Source organism: Oryctolagus cuniculus, chromosome 13, assembly GCF_051225735.1.
Source record: "Oryctolagus cuniculus isolate XC-2025 breed Fujian yellow rabbit chromosome 13, ASM5122573v1, whole genome shotgun sequence".
Taxonomy (NCBI): Eukaryota; Metazoa; Chordata; class Mammalia; order Lagomorpha; family Leporidae; genus Oryctolagus; species Oryctolagus cuniculus.
The window spans coordinates 99,321,150-99,341,167 of record NC_142879.1 but is presented as its reverse complement, the minus strand read 5'-3'; the positions used below and the strand labels follow the sequence as shown (position 1 = coordinate 99,341,167).

The 20,018-nt window shown below is 40.0% G+C and overlaps 1 protein-coding gene across 32 annotated transcripts in view; it reads left to right on the top strand.

Moving 5' to 3' along the window:
- Positions 1-20,018, top strand: part of ZMYND11 (zinc finger MYND-type containing 11) — a 129,354-nt gene that overhangs the window by 15,768 nt on the left and 93,568 nt on the right. For 26 of the 32 annotated variants that reach the window (XM_089311842.1, XM_089311839.1, XM_070056008.2 and 23 more), the window contains one exon: positions 15,154-15,288. Coding sequence is in view for 22 of the 32 variants with exons in the window: in XM_089311839.1 (XP_089167965.1) it covers positions 15,173-15,288 (116 nt within the window). In the remaining 10 variants the exon portion in view is untranslated. Of the gene's footprint in view, positions 1-5,955; positions 6,025-7,519; positions 7,624-14,410; positions 14,527-15,152; positions 15,289-20,018 lie in introns of those variants that run through there. The other 6 variants (XM_070056019.2, XM_070056011.2, XM_070056007.2 and 3 more) reach the window with 4 other exon arrangements.

Genomic DNA, 20,018 nt, shown 5'->3' with positions numbered 1-20,018 from the left:
ATTAGGAGAAATCAGGCATTACTGTATTTTAGTATTTTGCTTACATCAGTCATGTAGCTAAATTATGGATGGAAAATCTTTTTTCTTCTGTTTATCTGATTAATAAATATATCAGATGAATAGATTATATCCTTTCTTTTCTATCCAATTTCAAATAGGCTATATTCAGCTTAGAGGTCCTCATTTAGGTAAAAACAAAACAACTACTTCCCTAACCTTCAATAATATAAAAACCTTAGATTTGGAAGTAAACTGTGGATTTTATTAATTTGAGAGAGAAAATATTTGTGGAGCAGAGGAATTCTGATTGTTTAGTCTGAGCTTTGATAAATATCCAGGTCATGATTCAGAGTACTTATTTAATGAAAACGTAGAATAAGAGCCAAATTAAAAATACAGTCAAAAAGTGCTTTTCTGTAGTCAGAGTCGTGGTGCAGTGCGTTAAACTGCCATCTGCAGTGCCAGCATCCCATATGGGTGCTGGTTTGAGTCCTGGCTGCTCCACTTCCAATCCAGCTTCTACTGATGAACCTGGGAAAGCAGCAGAAGATGACCCAAGTCCTTGGGCACCTGCACCCACACAGGAGACCTGGTTGAAGCTTCTGGTTCCTGGCTTCAGCCTAGCCCAGCCCTAGCCATTGCAGACATCTGTTTTCCAGTTTTTGCTATGACACTGTATGAATGATTTTGTGATAATTTTTATGTTACTGGAGGGGAAATTGTTCTAAGTTTTAATTCATGACTCTTTTCTTTGTAAATGTATCAAAATCAAGATGCTATCAAGGATTATTTTGTCATTTTAAAAAATTTATTTATTTGAGAGACAGAGTTACAGAGAGAGGGAGAGACAGAAAGGTCTTCCGTCTGTTGGTTCACTCCTCAAATGGCTGCAATGGCTGGAACTGGGACATTCCAAAGACAGGAGCCAGGAACAACTTCTGGATCTTCCACACGGGTGCAGGGACTGAAGCTCTTTGGCTGTCTTCCACTGTTTTCCCAGGCCATAAGCAGAGCTGGATCAGAAGAGGAGTAACCGGCATACGAACCAGCACTACAGGCAGAGGCTTAGCCTACCATTCCACAGCACTGGCCCCTATTTTATAATTTTTAGCATGGGAAGGAGCATTATGCCTCTTGAAGTTTTAATTATCTCTTGTCTTTCAGGGTCATAGATTTTCTTTTCTGCTTAATTGTCAACACTTCATATATGAATGCTTACTAAAATCTAAATTTTAAGGGGGAGGAAAAGAAACACCCTTATTTTTCTTATTCATAATTGATCTGAGAGATAACAGTTTGATATTAGCAGCAATGTATAAAGGGTCTTCAAAAAGCTGATGGAAAATATAAATCTTGAAAAAACTATGCATGGATTTAATAATTTTCTACACTAAAATAACCTCACCTTTTTTTAAGAAAAAGTCTTTAGTTAGCCTTCACTAGCTGATAGCTTAGGTAAATTGAAATTTAGGTTGAAAACTTTTTCAGGGCTGGCATTGTGGCATGGTGGGTAAAGCCACCTCCTGTAACACCGACATTCCATATGGGTGCTGGTTCATGTCCCAGTTGCTCCACTTCTAATCCACTTCCTGCTAATGGCCTGGGAAAGCAGAAGATGGCCAAGTGTTTGGACCCCTGCCACCCACATGGAAAAATCTCCCTCTCCCTGTCTTTTTCTCTCTCTGTGTAGCTCTGACCTTCAAATAAATAAATCTTCTCACGTGATTTCTTAGTTTTTATGTTGCTGCTGAAAATTCTGAAGCCCCTTTGTTTTATAATTACCCTTCAGCCTCCACCACTTTATTATTATTATTATTTATTTATTTGGAAGTCAGAGTTACACAGAGAAGGAGAGGGAGAGAGAAAGAGAGAGAGAGGTTTTCCATATGTTGGTTTACTCCCCAAATGGCCGCAACGGCTGGAGCTGCGCGATCTGGAGCCAGGAGCTTCTTCCCGGGGCTCCCATGTGGATGCAGGGGCCCAAGGCCCTCTCCTGCTTTCCCAGGCCATAGCAGAGAGCTGGATTGGAAGTGGAGCAGCAGGGACTCCAACTGGCTCCCATATGGGATTCTGGCACTGCAGGTGGTGGCTTTACCCACTACGCCACAATACTGGCCCCAGCATCTACCACTTTAAAAATAATTATTTGTTTGTTTGAAAGAGTTACCGAGAGATAGCGGGAGAGAGAGAGAAAGAGAGAGAGAGAGAGAGAGAAGTAGACCAATCTTCTAGTCACTGGTTTATTTCTCAGATGACTGCAACAGCCAGGGCTGGGCCAGGCTGAAGCCAGGAGCCAGGAATTTCTTCTGGGTCTCCCATGTGGGTACATGGGGCCCAAGGACTTGGGCCATCCTCTGCTGTTTTCTAAGGCCATTAGCAGGGAGCTGAATTGGAAGTGGAGCACCTGGGACACAAACTGGAGCCCATATGGGATGCTGGCATTGTCAGTGGTGGCTTTACCAGATATGTCAGAGTACCCCTACCACCAACCACCACCACTTTTGAAGTGTCTAAGCCCTCCTTTTTACCTCCAGTGTTTTGACATAGGGAGTTGATGTACTTTGACCTTCCTTCCCTTCAAATGCTTTCTTTTTCAAAGCTATATACTTTTTTTGAATTAATTTACTCACCTCTCCCCCCGAGTTTTCTCTTTTTGCAACTCTGGTTACTCATTCAGATATTGTATCATATATGGTTTTTTCTATTGCCTCCCATTGTGTGCTTTTTCTCTTTTTGTTCTGTTTGTGGGAGATCGCCTCAACTTTAACCTTTTAATTGAATTTTTTCTTTATCATATTTTAAAATTTCCTGAATATTCATGTTTATAGTTTCCTGTTTATGCATTATAGGTATAATTCCATTCCTCATTCTTCTATAGATATTAGTTGTATTTATTTTGAAAATATTTACTATTCCTACATTTTCTGAGTTCCTCCCTATTCCCCCATCCATGACCCTTTTCTGTTTGCTTGATGTGGCCTTTTTCTCTCTTCTTTTAATTGATGGTTTAAAGATTTATTTATTTGAAAAATAGAGTGACATGGAGGGAGAGGGAGAGAAAGGTTCACTCTCCAAATCGCCACAACAGCAGGTCTGATCTAGGCCAAAGCCAGGAATGAGAAATTCCATCCTGGTCTCCCATATGGGTGTTAGGGACCCAAGTACTTAGGTCATCTGCTGCTGCTGCTGCTTCCTGGCACATCGGCAAGAAGTTGGATCAGAAACCAAGCAGCCTGGACTTGAAGTGGCACTAATACAGGATGCCAGCAGCAGCCTAATCCCAGATTATTTAGTCTTGCTTGAGCCTGAGATCAGGCATCTAGAATTTGGCTGTAGATGGGGACTACCAACTATTTACAATTCATTATGCAGCTTTTTATTTAATTTTTATTTAATTTTTTTTAATTTTATTGTGCCTCCTATGGTGTGAATTAGCAGGAAGCTGGATCAGAAGTGGAGTATCTGGGACATGAATCAAGCATTCCTACATGGGATGCCACTGCCACAAGAGGTGACTTAATTTTATTTAATTTTATTTAATTTTTATTTAATACCCAATTACCTCTCTTACTCCACCTCAGCTTAAATCATGTCCATTGCTGTGTCACTAGATGGAATTTCAGACTGCTTACCATGAGCTTTAGATCCTGTACAATTTGATCTTGCTACACCTCTCTGCCTCTTTTGATCCTAGCTCTCTTAATTTACTACATTCCAACCACTGTCTTTTCTGTCTCTCAGACATGCTAAGTTCTTTCTCAGTATGGTCTTTGCATTGGTTTTCCCTTTGGTGGGGCTAACGCTTTATTTTATTTTATTTATTTTTTCTTTCCTAAGTTGGGTCCAAAATGTTATAGAATGCTAAACTTTTGGATGCTGATGTGATGCACAAGTAGAAAATTCTGTGCCTGACCTGATGTGAGGGGGTTGCAGTCAGATCATAGGCTCAATAAAAAAAAAATTATATAAAATTACCATCAGATTATTTGTTTAAGGTATATATGAAACACCAGTGAATATGAACATCAGACTTGGAAACCCACCACTGGATATCTCATTATGTATATGCAGATTTTCCAGAATATGAAAAAAAATCCAATATCTAAAATACTTCTAGTCCCAAGCATTTCAGATAAAGGGTATCCAATCTGTTTTTCATCTCCTTAAAATTTCTGTGATAGATAGGATTGGTTAGGTTATACAGTCTATCAAGCAACTTCACAGTGCCAGTGGTTTGATTTCTGTATCCCTACAGAAATGAATAGTTACTAACATTGTCTTTTTGGTTTGAAGATGACATTCTTGCTTATGAGAGTCTTTTCTGTGAATAAAGAGTTTTTAAAGTTTGCAAGTTTATGTATTTACTGGTTGTTTTTCTGGTTGTTAGAAAATATTTATCTATTTATTTGAAGAGGTGAATGACCACACACACACACACACACACACACACAGAGTGAGACAGAGAGAGGGATCTCTTCCTTCCACTGGGTTCACTTCCCAAATGGCCATAATGGCTGAGACTGGTCCAGGCTGAAGCCAGAACCCAGAGTTTTACCCAGGACTCCCACATGGGTGGCAGGGAACCAAGTCCTTGTGTTATCCTTCACTGCTTTCACAGGCACATTATCCTGGAGCTGGATTAGAAGCACAGCAGCTGGGATTTGAAACGGTACTCTGCTACAAGATGCTGGCCTTGCAGTTGTCAGCTTAGGTTGCTACACCACAATGCCGGCCAGCCCGCATTTTCTGTTTGAAATGAGCTTAACATCATATCATTAGGGAATTGGAAGTTAAAACATCAATGAAATATCACTACAAGCCTGTTAGAGTGGCAAAAATCCAAACCATACAGACAACATCAAGTACTGGCAAGGATGTGGAGCAATGAGAACTTTAATTCATTGCTGGCTAATATGTCCACTTTGGAAGCCCAGTGTTTTTGAACAAAGATGAGCCCACCTGCCTGTGCATATCAGAAGGTCAAAATGCTGAAACTATAGTCTTTTGCAGAGAGAATTTTTTTGACAGGGTAGCCAAGTGAGGAGTCAGCCTAATGTTCAAATCTGACTCCCAGATCAGGTGTTTGGGGAAAGTTTTTAGAGATCACGTAGGGAGAAAGCCAGTATACAGAAAGGTGAGGCAAGTTCTGAGGGGCAAGGAATTAGGCTAGTATAGTAAAATGGACTTTTATTTCTGGAATTCCGTGTTCAGTGGACCTCACACTTCTGAAAGGGTTCTGGGATATTTAAGTCCCAGTGGTGCTGTTGTTTCTTTGATTCTGCTGGTTAGGTTTTCCTTCTTCTGCATATGTCCAATAACATGCAGCTTTCTGTTCTCAGTTCCCTCTGCCCATGTCCTAAAAGCAGGAGCTTAAAAAAAAAATGGTCAGACCTATTATTAGAGCCTAAGACAGGGAAAGTTTCAGAAAAAGAATGTAGTAACACTTCGGCATTTTTGAATTTGGGGTGTTGGAAAAACCTGATAGAGGGGAAGTTCAGTAGTATGGCAGTTTCTAACAAAACTAACAGCCTCATAACTGTACAATAGAATAATCACATTCCTTGGTGAATCAAGTGAATTGAAAACTTCTGACTACACAAAACCCTGCACATGGATGTTTATAGCATCTTCATTCCTAATCGCCAGAACTTATATGCAACTTATAACTGAGACGTTCCTCAGTAAGTGAGTAATTACATAAACTCTTATATCTAGCCAATGGAATGATATTTTTAAAACATTTTTATTTATTTTCATTTTATTTGAAAACCAGACAGAGACAGATGAAGAGCAATCTTCCATCTACTGGTTCGCTCCCCAAATACCTGCATTCACTGGGGCTGGACCAGGCAACAGCCAGGAGCCCAGAACTCCACCATAGTCTCCCATGTGGGTGGCAGGAATAAGTACCTGAGCCATGATCTTGTGCCTCCCATGGTGTGAATTAGCAGGAAGCTGGATCAGAAGTGGAGTATCTGGGACATGAATCAAGCATTCCTACATGGGATGCCACTGCCACAAGAGGTGACTTAACAGCTGTGCCACACATCTGAAGCCAATCTAAAAAGTCATAAACTATACGATTCCAGCTATATGACATTCTGGGGAACGTATAACTGTGCAGACAGTGAAAAGATCAGGTGTTGCAGAGGAGGGAGGGCTGAGTAGGATGAACAATAATTTTTCAGGCAGTGAAACTACATTTGCATATACTTACAATCCATTATACTTAATGAAATAAGCCAGTCCCCAAAAGACAGGTATCTCATGTTTTCCCTGATCCAGGTTAACTAATAGAGTACCTGAAATGTAATGCATTGGAATGAAATAACACATTTTGAGATTCCATGATTATTTATAGCCCTTGTCTCTTCTGTCGAGGAACAGTGGTTTTGCTTTTGTTTGTTTTATTTTTTCTCTTCATACTGTTTGTTGAATTATTTTATTGAGAGTGGGGTCAACTATAGGATTACCAAGTATACTGAAAATAGATCTTTGTAAAAACTTTTTCAACTTTAATAAATATAAATTTCCAAAGTACAACTTTTGAATTATAGCAGCTTTTCCCCCCATAACCTCCCTCCCACCCACAACCATCCTATCTCCCACTCCCATCCCATTCATCAAGATTCATTTTCAATTATCTTTATATACAGAAGATCAACTTAGTATATACTAAGTAAAGATTTCAACAGACTACACCCATAAAGACACACAAAGTATAGAGTACTGTTTGAGTAATAGTTTTACCATTAATTCTCATAGTACAACACATTAAGGGCAGAGGTCCTACATGGGGAGCAGGCGCACAGTGACTCCCGTTGTTGATTTAACAATTGACACTCTTATTTGTGACCTCAGTAATCACCCGAGGCTGTTGTCATTAGCTGCCAAGGCTATGGAAGCCTCTTGAGGTCACCAATGCCGATCTTGTTTAGACAAGGCCATATTCAAAGTGGAAGTTCTCTCCTCCCTTCAGAGAAAGGTACCTCCTTCTTTGATGGCCCATTCTTTCTGCTGGGATCTAACTCACAGAGATCTTTCATTTAGGTGATCTTTTCTTTTTTTTTTTTTTTTTTTTTTTTTTTTCCCCACAATGTCTTGGCTTTCCATGCCTGCAAAACTCTCATGGACTTTTTAGCCAGATCCGAATGCCTTAAGGGCTGATTCTGAGGCCAGAGTGCTGTTTAGGACATCTGCCATTCTATGAGTCTGCTCTGTTTATCCTGCTTCCCATGTAGGATTATTCTCTCCTTTTTAAGTCTATCAATTATTTGCAGACACTGGTCTTATTTATGTAATCCCTTTGACAGTTAATCCTATCTTTTTGATCAATTATGAACTTAAACTGATCACTTTAACAAGTAAGATGGCATTGGTACATGCCACCTTGATGGGATTGAATTGGAATCCCCTGGTGCGTTTCTAGCTCTACCATTAGTGGTAAGTCTGATTGAGCATGTGCTGAACTGTACATCTCCTCTTTCTCTAATTCTCACTCTTATATTTAACAGGGATCACTTTTCAGTTAAATTTGAACACCTAAGAATAATTGTGTGTTAATTACAGAGTTCAACCGATGGTATTAAGTAGAACAAAAGAAACACTAAAAGGAATAAAATGGTAAGTTGCTCCTCGACAGTTGGGATAAGGGCTGATCAAGTCACCGTTTCTCATAGTGTCCATTTCACTTCAACAGATTTCCTTTTAGGTGCTCAGGTATTTGTCATCGATCAGGGAGAACATATGATATTTGCCTCTTTGGGACTGGCTTGTTTCACTCAGCATGATGTTTTCCAGATTTCTCCATTTTGTTGCAAATGACCGGATTTCATTTGTTTTACTGCTGTATAGTATTCTATAGAGTATATATCCCATAATTTCTTTATCCGGTTTTCTGTGGATGGGCATTTAAGTTGATTCCATGTCTTAGCTTTTGTGAATTGAGCTGCAAAAAAAATTGAGGTGCAGACAGCTCTTTTATTTGCCAATTTAATTTCCTTTGGGTAAATTCCAAGGAGTGGGATGGCTTATTTGTATGGTAGGGCTATGTTCAGGTTTCTGAGGAATCTCCAGACTGACTTCCATAGTGGCTTGACCAGTTTGCATTCCCACCAACTGTGGATTAGTGTCCCTTTTTCCCCACATCCTCATCAGCATCTGTTGTTGGTAGATTTCTGTATGTAAGCCATTCTAACTGGGGTGAGGTGAAACCTCATTATGGTTTTGATTTGCATTTCCCTGATGGCTAGTGATCCTGAACATTTTTTCATGTGCCTGTTGGCCATTTGAATTTCCTCTTTTGAAAAATGTCTATTGAGGTCCTTGGGCCATCTCTTAAGTGGGTTGTTTGTTTTGTTGTTGTGGCATTTCTTGATCTCTTTGTAGATTCTGGTTATTATTCCATTATCGGTTGCATAGTTTGCAAATATTTTTTCCCTTTCTGTTGGTTACCTCTTCACTTTCCTGACTGTTTCTTTTGCAGTAAAGAAACTTCTCAGTGATGTAATCCCAATTGTTAATTTTGGTTTTGACTGACTGTGCCTCCGGAGTCTTTTACAAGAAGTCTTTGCCTGTGCCTGCGTCTTGCAGGGTTTCTCCAATGTTCTCTAATAATTTGATGGTGTCGGGTTGTAGATATAGATCTTTAATCCATGTTGAATGGATTTTTGTGTAAGGTGTAAGGTAGGGGTTTTGCTTCATGCTTCTGCATGTGGAGATCCAGTTTTCCCAGCACCATTTGTTAAATAGACTGTCCTTGCTCCAGGAATTGGTTTTAGATCCTTGATCAAATATAAGTTGGCTGTAGATGCTTGGGTTGATTTCTGGTGTTTCTATTCTGTTCCATTGGTCTATCCATCTGTTTCTGTACCAGTACCATGCTGTTTTGATTATAACTGACCTGTAGTATGTCCTGAAATCTGGTATTGTGATGCCTCCAGCTTTGTTTTTGTTGTACAAGATTGCTTTAGCTATTTGAGGTCTCCTGTGTCTCCATATGAATTTCAGCATCATTTTTTCCAAGATCTTTGTAAAAATTAACAGTGGGAATCTGAGAGGAAGGGGGAGGAAGTGTTGGAGCATGGACAGGAGGGAGGGGAGAAGGGGAAGAGCCACGGTGTTCCTAAATCTGTATATATGAAATATATGAAAAGTGTATAACTTAAATAAAGTTTAAAAAACCTGTATACAACACCAATAGTAAATTATGGACTTCGGGTCATAATAATGGATTTATTCTTTTTATTTAAAAAAATCTACTCTGGTGAGAGATTATAATAGTGGGGAATGTTATGCCTGTATGGGGGATAGGAAATAAATTGAAACTGTTTTCTGCTCAGTTTTGCAATGACCATAAAACTGCTCTGAAGTTTAAAGTTTATAATTAATAGTTCCAGATTAATTAAAAAGTTATTTAAAATTTTAAAATTATTAGAAGAAAATACGATGGAATATTTTATCATCTGAATGTAGGGACTAGTAATCACAAAAGCAGTCATAAAGGAATACATAAATAGATTCCAATATAATTTCTTTAAGATTTTTTTTGAAGATTATTTACTTGAGAGGCAGAGTGACAGAAAGAGAAAAAGAGAACATTATCTTCTGTCTGCTGTTTCACTCCCTAGACAGCCACAAAGCTAGGTCTGGACTGAGATGAATCCAGGAGCCAGAAACTCCATTCTGATTTCCCACATGCGTTGCAGGGGTCCAAAAGATTTGTGCCAGAACACAAGCTGGCACTCTGATATGGGTGTTATAGGCAATGACAACCTGCTGAGCACAATGGCAGTCCCTTAGTATAATTTTATTAAGTGTTTTTAAAAGACAAAAAGAAACACTTTAATGAATACCCTTAATATATGAAACAAATAATATGTAAATGGGAAAATGGTATGAATGGATAATAAAAAATAATTTATAATTGCTAGTAGCCTTGTGAAACTTTGCACTTAGTGATAATAAAATGCATGGTGAAACAGTGGGATTTTTAAATTTTATGCAGTACTCCATGTAAATATTTGAAACTATTTTATGCAACATGATAATAATTTAGAAAAACCTGAACCCACCACCAACAGTAAGAATAAGAACGTACTTGATGCTGTTTATTCTCTTTGTTCTTTCATCTCTCTTCCCTGCTTCTTCAGCCTTTCCCCCGTTTTCTCTACTTTTATGTTTATCATTCCTAGCATTACAATACAGTTTTCACACACATATATATTACTAAGCAATGCATTGTTTAGTTTTGCTTATTTGTAAGCTTTTCCTGACTTGTTTTCTTCTTTATTCTTCTCTTCCCTTCCCTGTTTTTGGTCTGTGTGTAGAAGTGATGTGATTAAAACAAGAACATTTCTTTAGATTGAGGGGATTGTAGTAAATCTGGATTTGTAGGGATAGAGAATATCACCAGGGCATCTATTAGAGTTACTTAGAAGTTTTCTGTGGTGTTTTTTATTTTTTAATGTTTATCTATTGAAAGGCAGAGAAAGAGAGAGACAGAGACAGAGATCTTCCATCTGCTGGTACATTCCCCAAATGCCCTTGAGAGCCAGAGCTGGCCCAGGCCAAAGCCAGGTCTCCAGCTGGGTGGCAGAGACTCAGGTACTTGAACCATTACTTGCTGCCTTCCAGGCTCATTAGCAGGAAGCTGGATTGTAAGGCAGAGAGGCAGATCTTGACGGCAGGTATTCTGATATGGGATGTAGGCATTCCAAGCAGCAGCTTGACCTGCTGTGCCACAGAGCCAGCCCCTTTTACTCTGTACTATAGGCCTCTTGAGACTCACTTCCTAGGGGAGCTGCTTGTACTAAAAGGATTTTGTTATATTCTTCAGATATATTGGGACAAAAAAAAGATTGGGGACTGTATTAATGATTTCTATAGTCAGTCTTCTCATTCTTAATAATGTCTCAGTCTTTGATAAAGCATAAATAAAGGCTCACTCTGGGATTTTGTTATCTACATAACATAGCTGGGAAAGTTGAATTTCATTATATTATATTTGAAGTTTAATATGTTCCAAACTATTCTAGGGATTTTCGAAGATACTGTAAAAATATATGTGAAGTGTCCTTTGTAAAGAAAAATAACTATTTTGAGGAATTTTTAATTATTTGAACAAGAAATCTATTAAAAAATATAAACACATCATTGGCATACAAAAGACAGTTGAGTTTGCTTTCATTTGATTTCAGAAGAAAAGATTGGTCAGAGAAGATTGCATTGTTCTAGAAAGGATAGGAAAATTTTTAATAATTAGTAAGGGCACAGTAAGATCGTTTCAGGCAGAGAGAGCTAAACTGCTTAAGCAGTGGGATAGAAGTGTGAAGGTTGAGGCATATTTGAGAATTGTGAGTAATACAGTTCACTAGTCATACATGTTCTGGTAAGAACAGACCAAAGAGTTCAATCAAAGTGGGTCTTAAATGGCCAACTATCTGTGCATGGGATCTAAGGAACTTTTTTGCTAAGACCTTATTGATGAACACTCAAATTGTTTTGCTTATATTTAGTCACATTCTTAATCATATTTGCTAGTTGAAAGAAGGAATGTTGCCTGTTTTATTTGTTGTATCCCTAGAGTAGAGGAATACCTGGTATATAACAAACATGCATGAAATTTATGTTCAGTGAATGAAAGAATTTATATTTCATAAGAAAGAAGAATTTGTACTTTAAAAATAAGTCAGGTTGTTTTGGCACTTTTATGGTACGTCACAAACTTTCTTATATTTACTTTATTTGGGATTGTCTTCTTCTTACGTTCTTTGTACTGTTCTACTTGAGCTCTTACAACCGGTAATCATCCCTTCATGGTTTCCCTTTGTTGTGAGGTATAAATATGTTCTGTGACTTCACTGACAGAAACTATAATCTCAGACATCTTTGATTTCAACTTTATATCTCTTCTCTTGAAGTGTAGTATTGTTCCATGTATATGTCAAACTTTACCAGTTCTAGGTTATTTTCTGGGAAGATCACCATTTATACATTTTTAAATACTTTAAACGTAGTGCTTTATACAAAATGAACAACTGTATTTGTTTAAAGTATATAATAACTTACTGAAATTTTGTTGTTTTATCTGAGAATTTGAATAATCTTCAGTTTGAGTTGTATTATTGCAGTTCACCATTAGATGTCACCTTAGAACATTTTGTATTTTGCCAACAATTTCCTTATTATAAGGTTTATCTAATTCTGAAGGCTGGCTCTCCTGAGAAGTTTCTGTACATGTTAAACTGATTACTTTCTGAAACAAAAATATTCATAACTTGTGATTATAATCTTTTAACCTTAGTAGTATGTCTATAGTGCATATGGAACCACTGATTTTACTTAAGTCCCCTTTAAAAATAAAAACTTACTTACTTTATTTGAAAGTCGTAGTTACAGAGAGGGAGAGGCAGAGTCAGAGAAAGAGAAAGGTGTTCCCTCTGCTGGTTTATTCCCCAAATGGCTGCAATGGCCAGGGCTGGGCCAGGTTGAAGCCAGGAGCTTCATCCAGGTCTCCCATATGGGTACAGGGGCCTAAAGATTTGGGCCATCTTCCACTGCTTTCCCAGGCACATTAGCAGGAAGCTGGGTCAGAAATGGAGCAGCCAGAACTAGAACTGGCACCCCTATGGGATGCTGGTGCTGCAAACAGTGGCTTTACTGCTATGCCACATCCTAGGACCCTAAGCCCTCTTTTCTTTCTTTTTTTTTTTTTTTTTTTTAAAGATATATCTATTTATTTGAAAGGCAAAGTTACAGAGAGAGGAAGACACACACACATACACACACACACAGAGAAGAGTCAGTCAGAGAAATCTTCCCTCCACTGGTTCACTCCCCTGAAGGCTGGCTCTGCAGGTGGTAGCTTAACCCACTGTGCCACAAGGCTGGACCCTTAAGTCCTCTTTAAAATGTAAATGCTGGCATTATTATTATTATTTTCTTTTTCCTGTACACATTTATTCATTTATTTGAAAGAAATAGAGGGAGACAAACACACACCTGGGGAGAGAGAAAGAGAGAGATCTTCCATCTGCTGGTTCATTCCCCAAATGTCTGCAATGGCCTGACTTTGGGCCAGGCCAAAGCCTGGAGCCTGGAACTCCATCTAGTCTCCCACATGGTATTTTTTTTTTTTTTTAAGTAATTCTCCTGAGCAAGTTTTGTAGTGATTAGAAGTAATGATGGGAAAAAAATAGGATACTAAGAATACATTTACACAATATCACATCCTGTGACCAGTGTCATTCTGAAAAGCATCTAGTCTAGGAGCCTGACTGAGGCCAGCCTGCTCCACCTAGGCTCTGAGGACCCCCTCAGGTTCTCCTTAAGGCTGTCAGAGGCGGAGCGAGCACTGAGAGGGCCGTGCAGACATGCAGAGAGGACAGAGATTCCTGTAAGTCTCCTGGCCAGTCTTGGGACAAAGACGAGTGCTAAGAATGAGTTTCCATTGCTCGGTCTCTTTCCTTAGAACATAGGAAATAGCCGGCGCCGTGGCTCAATAGGCTAATCCTCCACCTTGCGGCGCCGGCACACCGGGTTCTAGTCCCGGTTGGGGCGCCGGATTCTGTCCCGGTTGCCCCTCTTCCAGGCCAGCTCTCTGCTATGGCCAGGGAGTGCAGTGGAGGATGGCCCAGGTGCTTGGGCCCTGCACCCCATGGGAGACCAGGAAAAGCACCTGGATCCTGGCTCCTGCCATCAGATCAGCGCGGTGCGCCGGCTGCAGCGGCGGCCATTGGAGGGTGAACCAACGGCAAAGGAAGACCTTTCTCTCTCTGTCTCTCTCTCTCACTGTCCACTCTGCCTGTCAAAAATTAAAAAAAAAAAAAAAAAAAAAAAAAAAAAAAAAAGAACATAGGAAAGGAGAGGTCCAGGAGATTTCTGCAAACTGAGAAGGTTTCATGTTCACTTTATATTTAAGGGCCTAGATTTTAAACTAACATCATAAGCTGTGTGATTTAAGAGATTATATGTTGCATTGGTTCACCAACGCCAGGATTCATGATTAAAGACGAAGTCCATGGTGAAGATTTAATAGGCCTACAGCATTCCTAACAGACAGAATCCATGCTCTTCCCATAATCCCATCTGTAGTCAGACAGGCTGCAATCCCCTGTAATTTTCGTCAGTCTTGCCAGGAGACAGCTGGAAAATTAGATGGAGATGCGGTGGCTATTTTCTTTAGTTCATCCAGGATATTGAAATTTGAATAGAATACAAATGTTACTGCCTAATAATGTAATATATACCTTGAAACACCTAATCCAAGCTATTGATTGTTCCTGATCATCTAGTGCACTACCCTCAGCCTTTCACATCTCATGCGAGAAGTAAATGTCAGGAGTAACTGTTTTATTTTTTGAAATGTTTTTTATTTATAAACTTAATCATTTTTTTTTTTTTTTTGACAGGCAGAGTGGACAGTGAGAGAGAGAGACAGAGAGAAAGGTCTTCCTTTTGCCATTGGTTCACCCTCCAATGGCCGCCGTGGCCGGTGCATCGCGCTGATCCGAAGCCAGGAGCCAGGTGCTTCTCCTGGTCTCCCTTCCATGCGGGTGCACGGCCCAAGGACTTGGGTCATCCTCCACTGCACTCCCAGGCCATAGCAGAGAGCTGGCCTGGAAGAGAGGCAACCGGGACAGAATCCGGCACCCCGACTGGGACTAGAACCCAGTGTGCCGGCACTTCAAGGTGGAGGATTAGCCTATTGAGCCACGGCGCTGGCCCTCAATCATTTCATTTCTCATGCCATGACTATAATACTCCAAAGTACAGAGAACATACACATTCTATTTTGTATTGGTCAAATTACATTTAAAAAAATGAAGCTTATCTTGTAATATTTCTATGCTTTAGGATAAAACTTAAAAAGATATCTACATATCTAAACTGGTATAAGATTGCCACTTGTCTTTCTTGGGAAGACCTCTTTTTTTAACTTTATGGTTGTTAGGATGTCATTCTTTACAAAGTAATGGAATAATGATAATTTTTATGAAATAACTGGTGAAATGAATGGTCAACAATAAAAAATTGGCAGTACTACAGCCTGCATTAGTGCAGTTAATAGTTAAGAGAAGCTGAAAATGTTACTATGTTGCCAACTCATTTTGTAATCTGTTGTTTTCTTCATGTTTTTGTCTGTCACTACAGCTAAAGAAGTAAACAGGTCATGGCACGCTTAACAAAAAGACGACAGGCGGATACAAAAGCTATCCAGCATCTTTGGGCAGCCATTGAGATCATAAGGAACCAGAAGCAAATCGCCAATATTGACCGTATTACAAAGTAAGTAAAGCAAAAATATCCTATAATATTTCTTGTAAGGCTCTCCAAAATGCCTGTCTTTTCTGGTAGCCTACATGTGTTAGAAAGAGCTGAAGTCCCTTTTTTGTCTTGTAGAAATACAGTGTGTTGAGAAAACAAACACAGCAACATACAGAAGTAACCTGTATTTATTCATAATTTCTATAAAAATATTATAAGTGAGGGCCGGCGCCGCGGCTCACTAGGCTAATCCTCCGCCTAGCGGCGCCGGCACACCGGGTTCTAGTCCCGGTTGGGGCGCCGGATTCTGTCCCGGTTGCCCCTCTTCCAGGCCAGCCCTCTGCTGTGGCCCGGGAGTGCAGTGGAGGATGGCCCAGGTGCTTGGGCCCTGCACCCCATGGGAGACCAGGAAAAGCACCTGGCTCCTGGCTCCTGCCATCGGATCAGCGCGGTGCGCCGGCCGCAGCGCGCCAACCGCGGCGGCCATTGGAGGGTGAACCAACGGCAAAGGAAGACCTTTCTCTCTGTCTCTCTCTCTCTCACTGTCCACTCTGCCTGTCAAAAATAAAAAAAAAAAAAAAAAAAAAAAAAAAAAAAAAAAATATTATAAGTGAAACATAAATATATACTATTTATAATTGCTTATTAGCTATCAAGAATTTTTAACACTTGGAGACTTTAAATCTCTTTTAAAAGGATTTTGGTTAATCAGTTGCTATTTTTGTAATGAAACTGAAGAATTATTTGTTCATTACCTTTTTAGAGATTTATTTGTTTGAAGGCAAAGAGATTGAGAGAGAGAGAGAGAGAGATCTTCCAGCTGTTTGTTCACTCCACAAATGGTTACAACAGCCAGGGCTGAGCCAGGCTAAAGCCAGGAACCTACAGTGTGCCTCTGTCTCCCATGTGTGTGGCAGGGGACCAAGTGCTTGGGCCACCATCTGGTGCTTTCCCATGCTTATCAGCAGGGAGGTGGATTGGAAGCAGAGCAGCCAGGACTTGAATCCGTGCCCCAGTGTGGGTTGCAGGTGTCATAGGCGGTGGCCAAACTTGCTTTGTCACAACACCAGCCATTACTTGATTTAATGTGGGGCTAGTGTGGTATATGTATTAAACACTATCCCACTAGTTCATAACCCTCTGAAGAAAAATTTTTTTAACAGTTTCATCTTATATTTTTGAAACTCTATCAAGTAAACATTCCATTTAAAAGAAGGAAAATTCTTTTTGTCTCTAGTTTCTGATGCTCTTTATTTTCATAAACAAATTCAGAAAAGAACAACATCAAATTGCTTGATAACTCCTCGGTTTACATGCTGTATACTAGTCACAAGGGAGTATTCAGTTATGAAATTGCCTTTGTGCCGGCACCGCGGCTCAGTAGGCTAATCCTCCGCCTGCAGTGCCAGCACCTCGGGTTCTAGTCCTGGTTGGGGTGCCGGATTCTGTCCCGGTTGCCCCTCTTCCAGGCCAGCTCTCTGCTGTGGCCCGGGAGTGCAGTGGAGGATGGCCCAAGTGCTTGGGCCCTGCACCCGCATGGGAGACCAGGAAAAGCACCTGGCTCCTGGGTTCGGATCAACACAGTGCGCCGGCCGCGGCGGCCTTTGGATGGTGAACCAACAGTAAAGGAAGACCTTTCTCTCTGTGTCTCTCTCACTGTCCACTCTGCCTGTCAAAAAAAAAAAAAAAATTGCCTTTGTTTTATTATGTGTGTTTCTCTGGGGATTTTTTTTTTAAAGATTTATTTATTTACTTGAAAGTCAGAGTTACACAGAGAGAGAGGAGATGCAGAGAGAGAGAGAGAGAGAGAGGTCTTCCATCCGCTGGTTCACTTCCAAGTTGGCCGCAATGGCTGGAGCTGTGCCATTCAGAATTCAGGAGCCAGGAGCTTCCTCCAGGTCTCCTACATAGCTGCAGGAGCTCAAGGACTTGGGCCTTCTTCCACTACTTTCCCAGGCCATAGCAGAGAGTTGGATCAGAAGTGGAGCAGCTGGAACTTGAACGGGCACCATATGGAATGCTAGCACTGCAGGTGGCGGCTTTACCCACTGTGCCAGCCCCATCTCTGGGGCTTTTAAAATTATTGATTTTGTTTATTTGTTTGTTTGAGAGAAAATGTTCCCATCTGTGGTTCATTCCCAAAATGCCTGCAGTGGCTAGGACTAGGCCAGGGAAGAGCCAGGAACCAGAAACTCAGTCCATCTTCTGTATGGGTGGCATGGACCCAACGACTTGAGCCACGCCCAGGAGGCATTAGCAGGAGGACGGAATCAGGAGTAGGGCTGGCACTTGACCCTGGAACTTGATGCCGGGCATTCTGAGGCATGGGTATTACAACCAGCACCTTAACCGCCCTTCTCTATGTTTTTATTTTTACTTTTAAAGGATTTGTTTGAGAGGCAGAGTGTTAGAGAGAAAGAGAGAGATCTCCAAACATAAGTTCACTCCCTAAATGACTGCAATAGCTGGGGCAGGGTGAGGCTGAAGCCAGGAGCTAGGAGTTGTCTCAAGTGGGTGGCAGGAGCTGAAGTTAATGGGCCATTACCCGCTGCTTCCCAAGTGCATCAGCAGGGGGTTGGACCAGAACTGGAGTAGCTGGCACTTACCAGCATTCTGAGATGAGACATGGGCATCACATGTGGCCACCTAAACAGTTGTGCCACAAAGCTGGCCGCTCTGTATTTTTAAAAGAGTAAACAATTTATCCTTTTTTAAAGTGGATGATTTTTGTTGTTGTTCATTTAGACAGATTTCTTTATACATATTCCTTCTACATTCTTTAGATGTTTCTGTCAAAGTAGAGGACAGATAATGTATAAAAGCTTATTGCTTAAATGCCTTTGGTTTTGGCTTTTAAAAACAAGTAACACAATTTAGTTCCCTGTGTTTCTGTCTCTTCCTTGTTTCCTTGTGAAGATGATAAAGGAAACTTAAGAGCAAAGGAACAGCAGATAGAGAAAGGGATGAGGCTGAAAGCTGTTCACTTTTTTTAAAGATTTATTTATTTATTTGAAAGGCTTACACAGAGAGAAGGAGAGGCAGAGAGGAGGAGAGAGAGAGAGTCTTCGATCTACTCGTTCACTCCCCAGTTGGCTACAATGGCCAGATGGCCTGCACCAATCTGAAGCCAGGAGCCAGGAGCTTCTTCCCAGTCTCCCACTTAGGTGCAGGGGCCCAAGGACTTGGGCCATCTTCTACTGCTTTCCCAGGCCATAGCAGAGAGCTGGAATGGAAGTAGAGTGACCAGGACTTGAACAGGTGCCCATATGGGATGCCATTGCTGAAGGCGGTGGCTTTACTCACTACACCACACCACCAGCCCCCTAAGCTGTTCTAACTGTACGCTCATCTTTTGTATACTTTTAAGTTGGCTAAGTACAACTCTTAGTTCCCATAGAAAACAAAACGAAATAAAATAGATAAAAAATAAATATCACTGTGTGGAATATAAAAGTAATCAATGTATTACCTTAATTATATTTTTAAATAAAGCAGATAATTTGAGGCATAGTAACTAAATACATATAAATTATAAGGAGATCATTAGAAACTGTTTTCATAAAATCTCAAAGAAGAAATGGCATTAAGTATTTTCTCACGGGTGAGACTTTTTAAAAATACAATTTTTATATATCAGAACTATTTACAGCAGAGTGTTGAATAAGATAGTGTTCTTTGAATGTGATTTTTAAGATCAAAATCCTGTGGGCTTTACTGAACTATTTCACTTCTTCAGAGTATTGTGTCTTTCTGATATGTGACATCTTTCTTAGAAGCTTTAGGTAAAAATCTCTAAGAAGCCGTCAGAATCTTCCAGTGTGAGTGCTAATGTTAGGGTGTAACCATCTGCTACTGCGGGACTAAGAGGATGAACTTCTCCAGTAATGGTGCAGGTTTCTGGTGGATTAGCGCAATGGCTGTGTGTATACATGTACATGTATTTTCAACTGTAGTAAAGGACAGAGGTTAACATGATTGCATTTCTCTTCTCATTCTATAGTAAAGATTGTGGATAAGCGTTCTTTTTTCTCTTTTCTTCATCAGTGTAACCTTAAATCGTGTCAAGGTATATTTTTCTTCAGGTTTTGGGATCCATAGTTTTTAAATTAAATACAAAAAATGTATTTGCCTACTAAATATTGATTTTTTATTTGATTATTTTCTTATTTATTATTCTTGATTTTATTAGCTTCATCTGAAGATGGAAAGAAAGGAAGGAAAGGAGGAGAGAGAGAGAGAAGGAAGAGGGCAAAGAAAGAAGTTGGGAGGTGAAGGAGACAGAGAGACGGAAAGAGGGAGAATCAGAGGTTAAGTGCTTAAGATGAATTTCCATTTTTTCGTCTGCCTCATCTCATCGGAGAGTTACTCCATATTCCTGTTACTTACAGTGGCTCACTTGAGAGAATCCTATATGTTTTCATAACATTAATCACATTTGTATTTATTTCCCTGTTAGAAATTTAGCTCCAAAAGGAACTGTCTAGAGAATTGTCTAACTAGAGTCTTTGGTCCTTGGTGAATGTTAATTCCCTGGCTTGTTAACCTTGACTCTGGTCAGGAAGTAGCAATAGACCATGATAGAAAGTCACATTGTTAGCTCTAAAGCAGAATATTCTTGTTCTGCACTCCTTATAGGTAAATACTTTTCAAGCCTTAGATTAATTTGAAATCTGGTTGCTTGCTTAATTTCAGTTAAGTCTGAACATAGAGACATCTTTTAAACTGAAAGTTATCTTAAGTTACTGAAGACT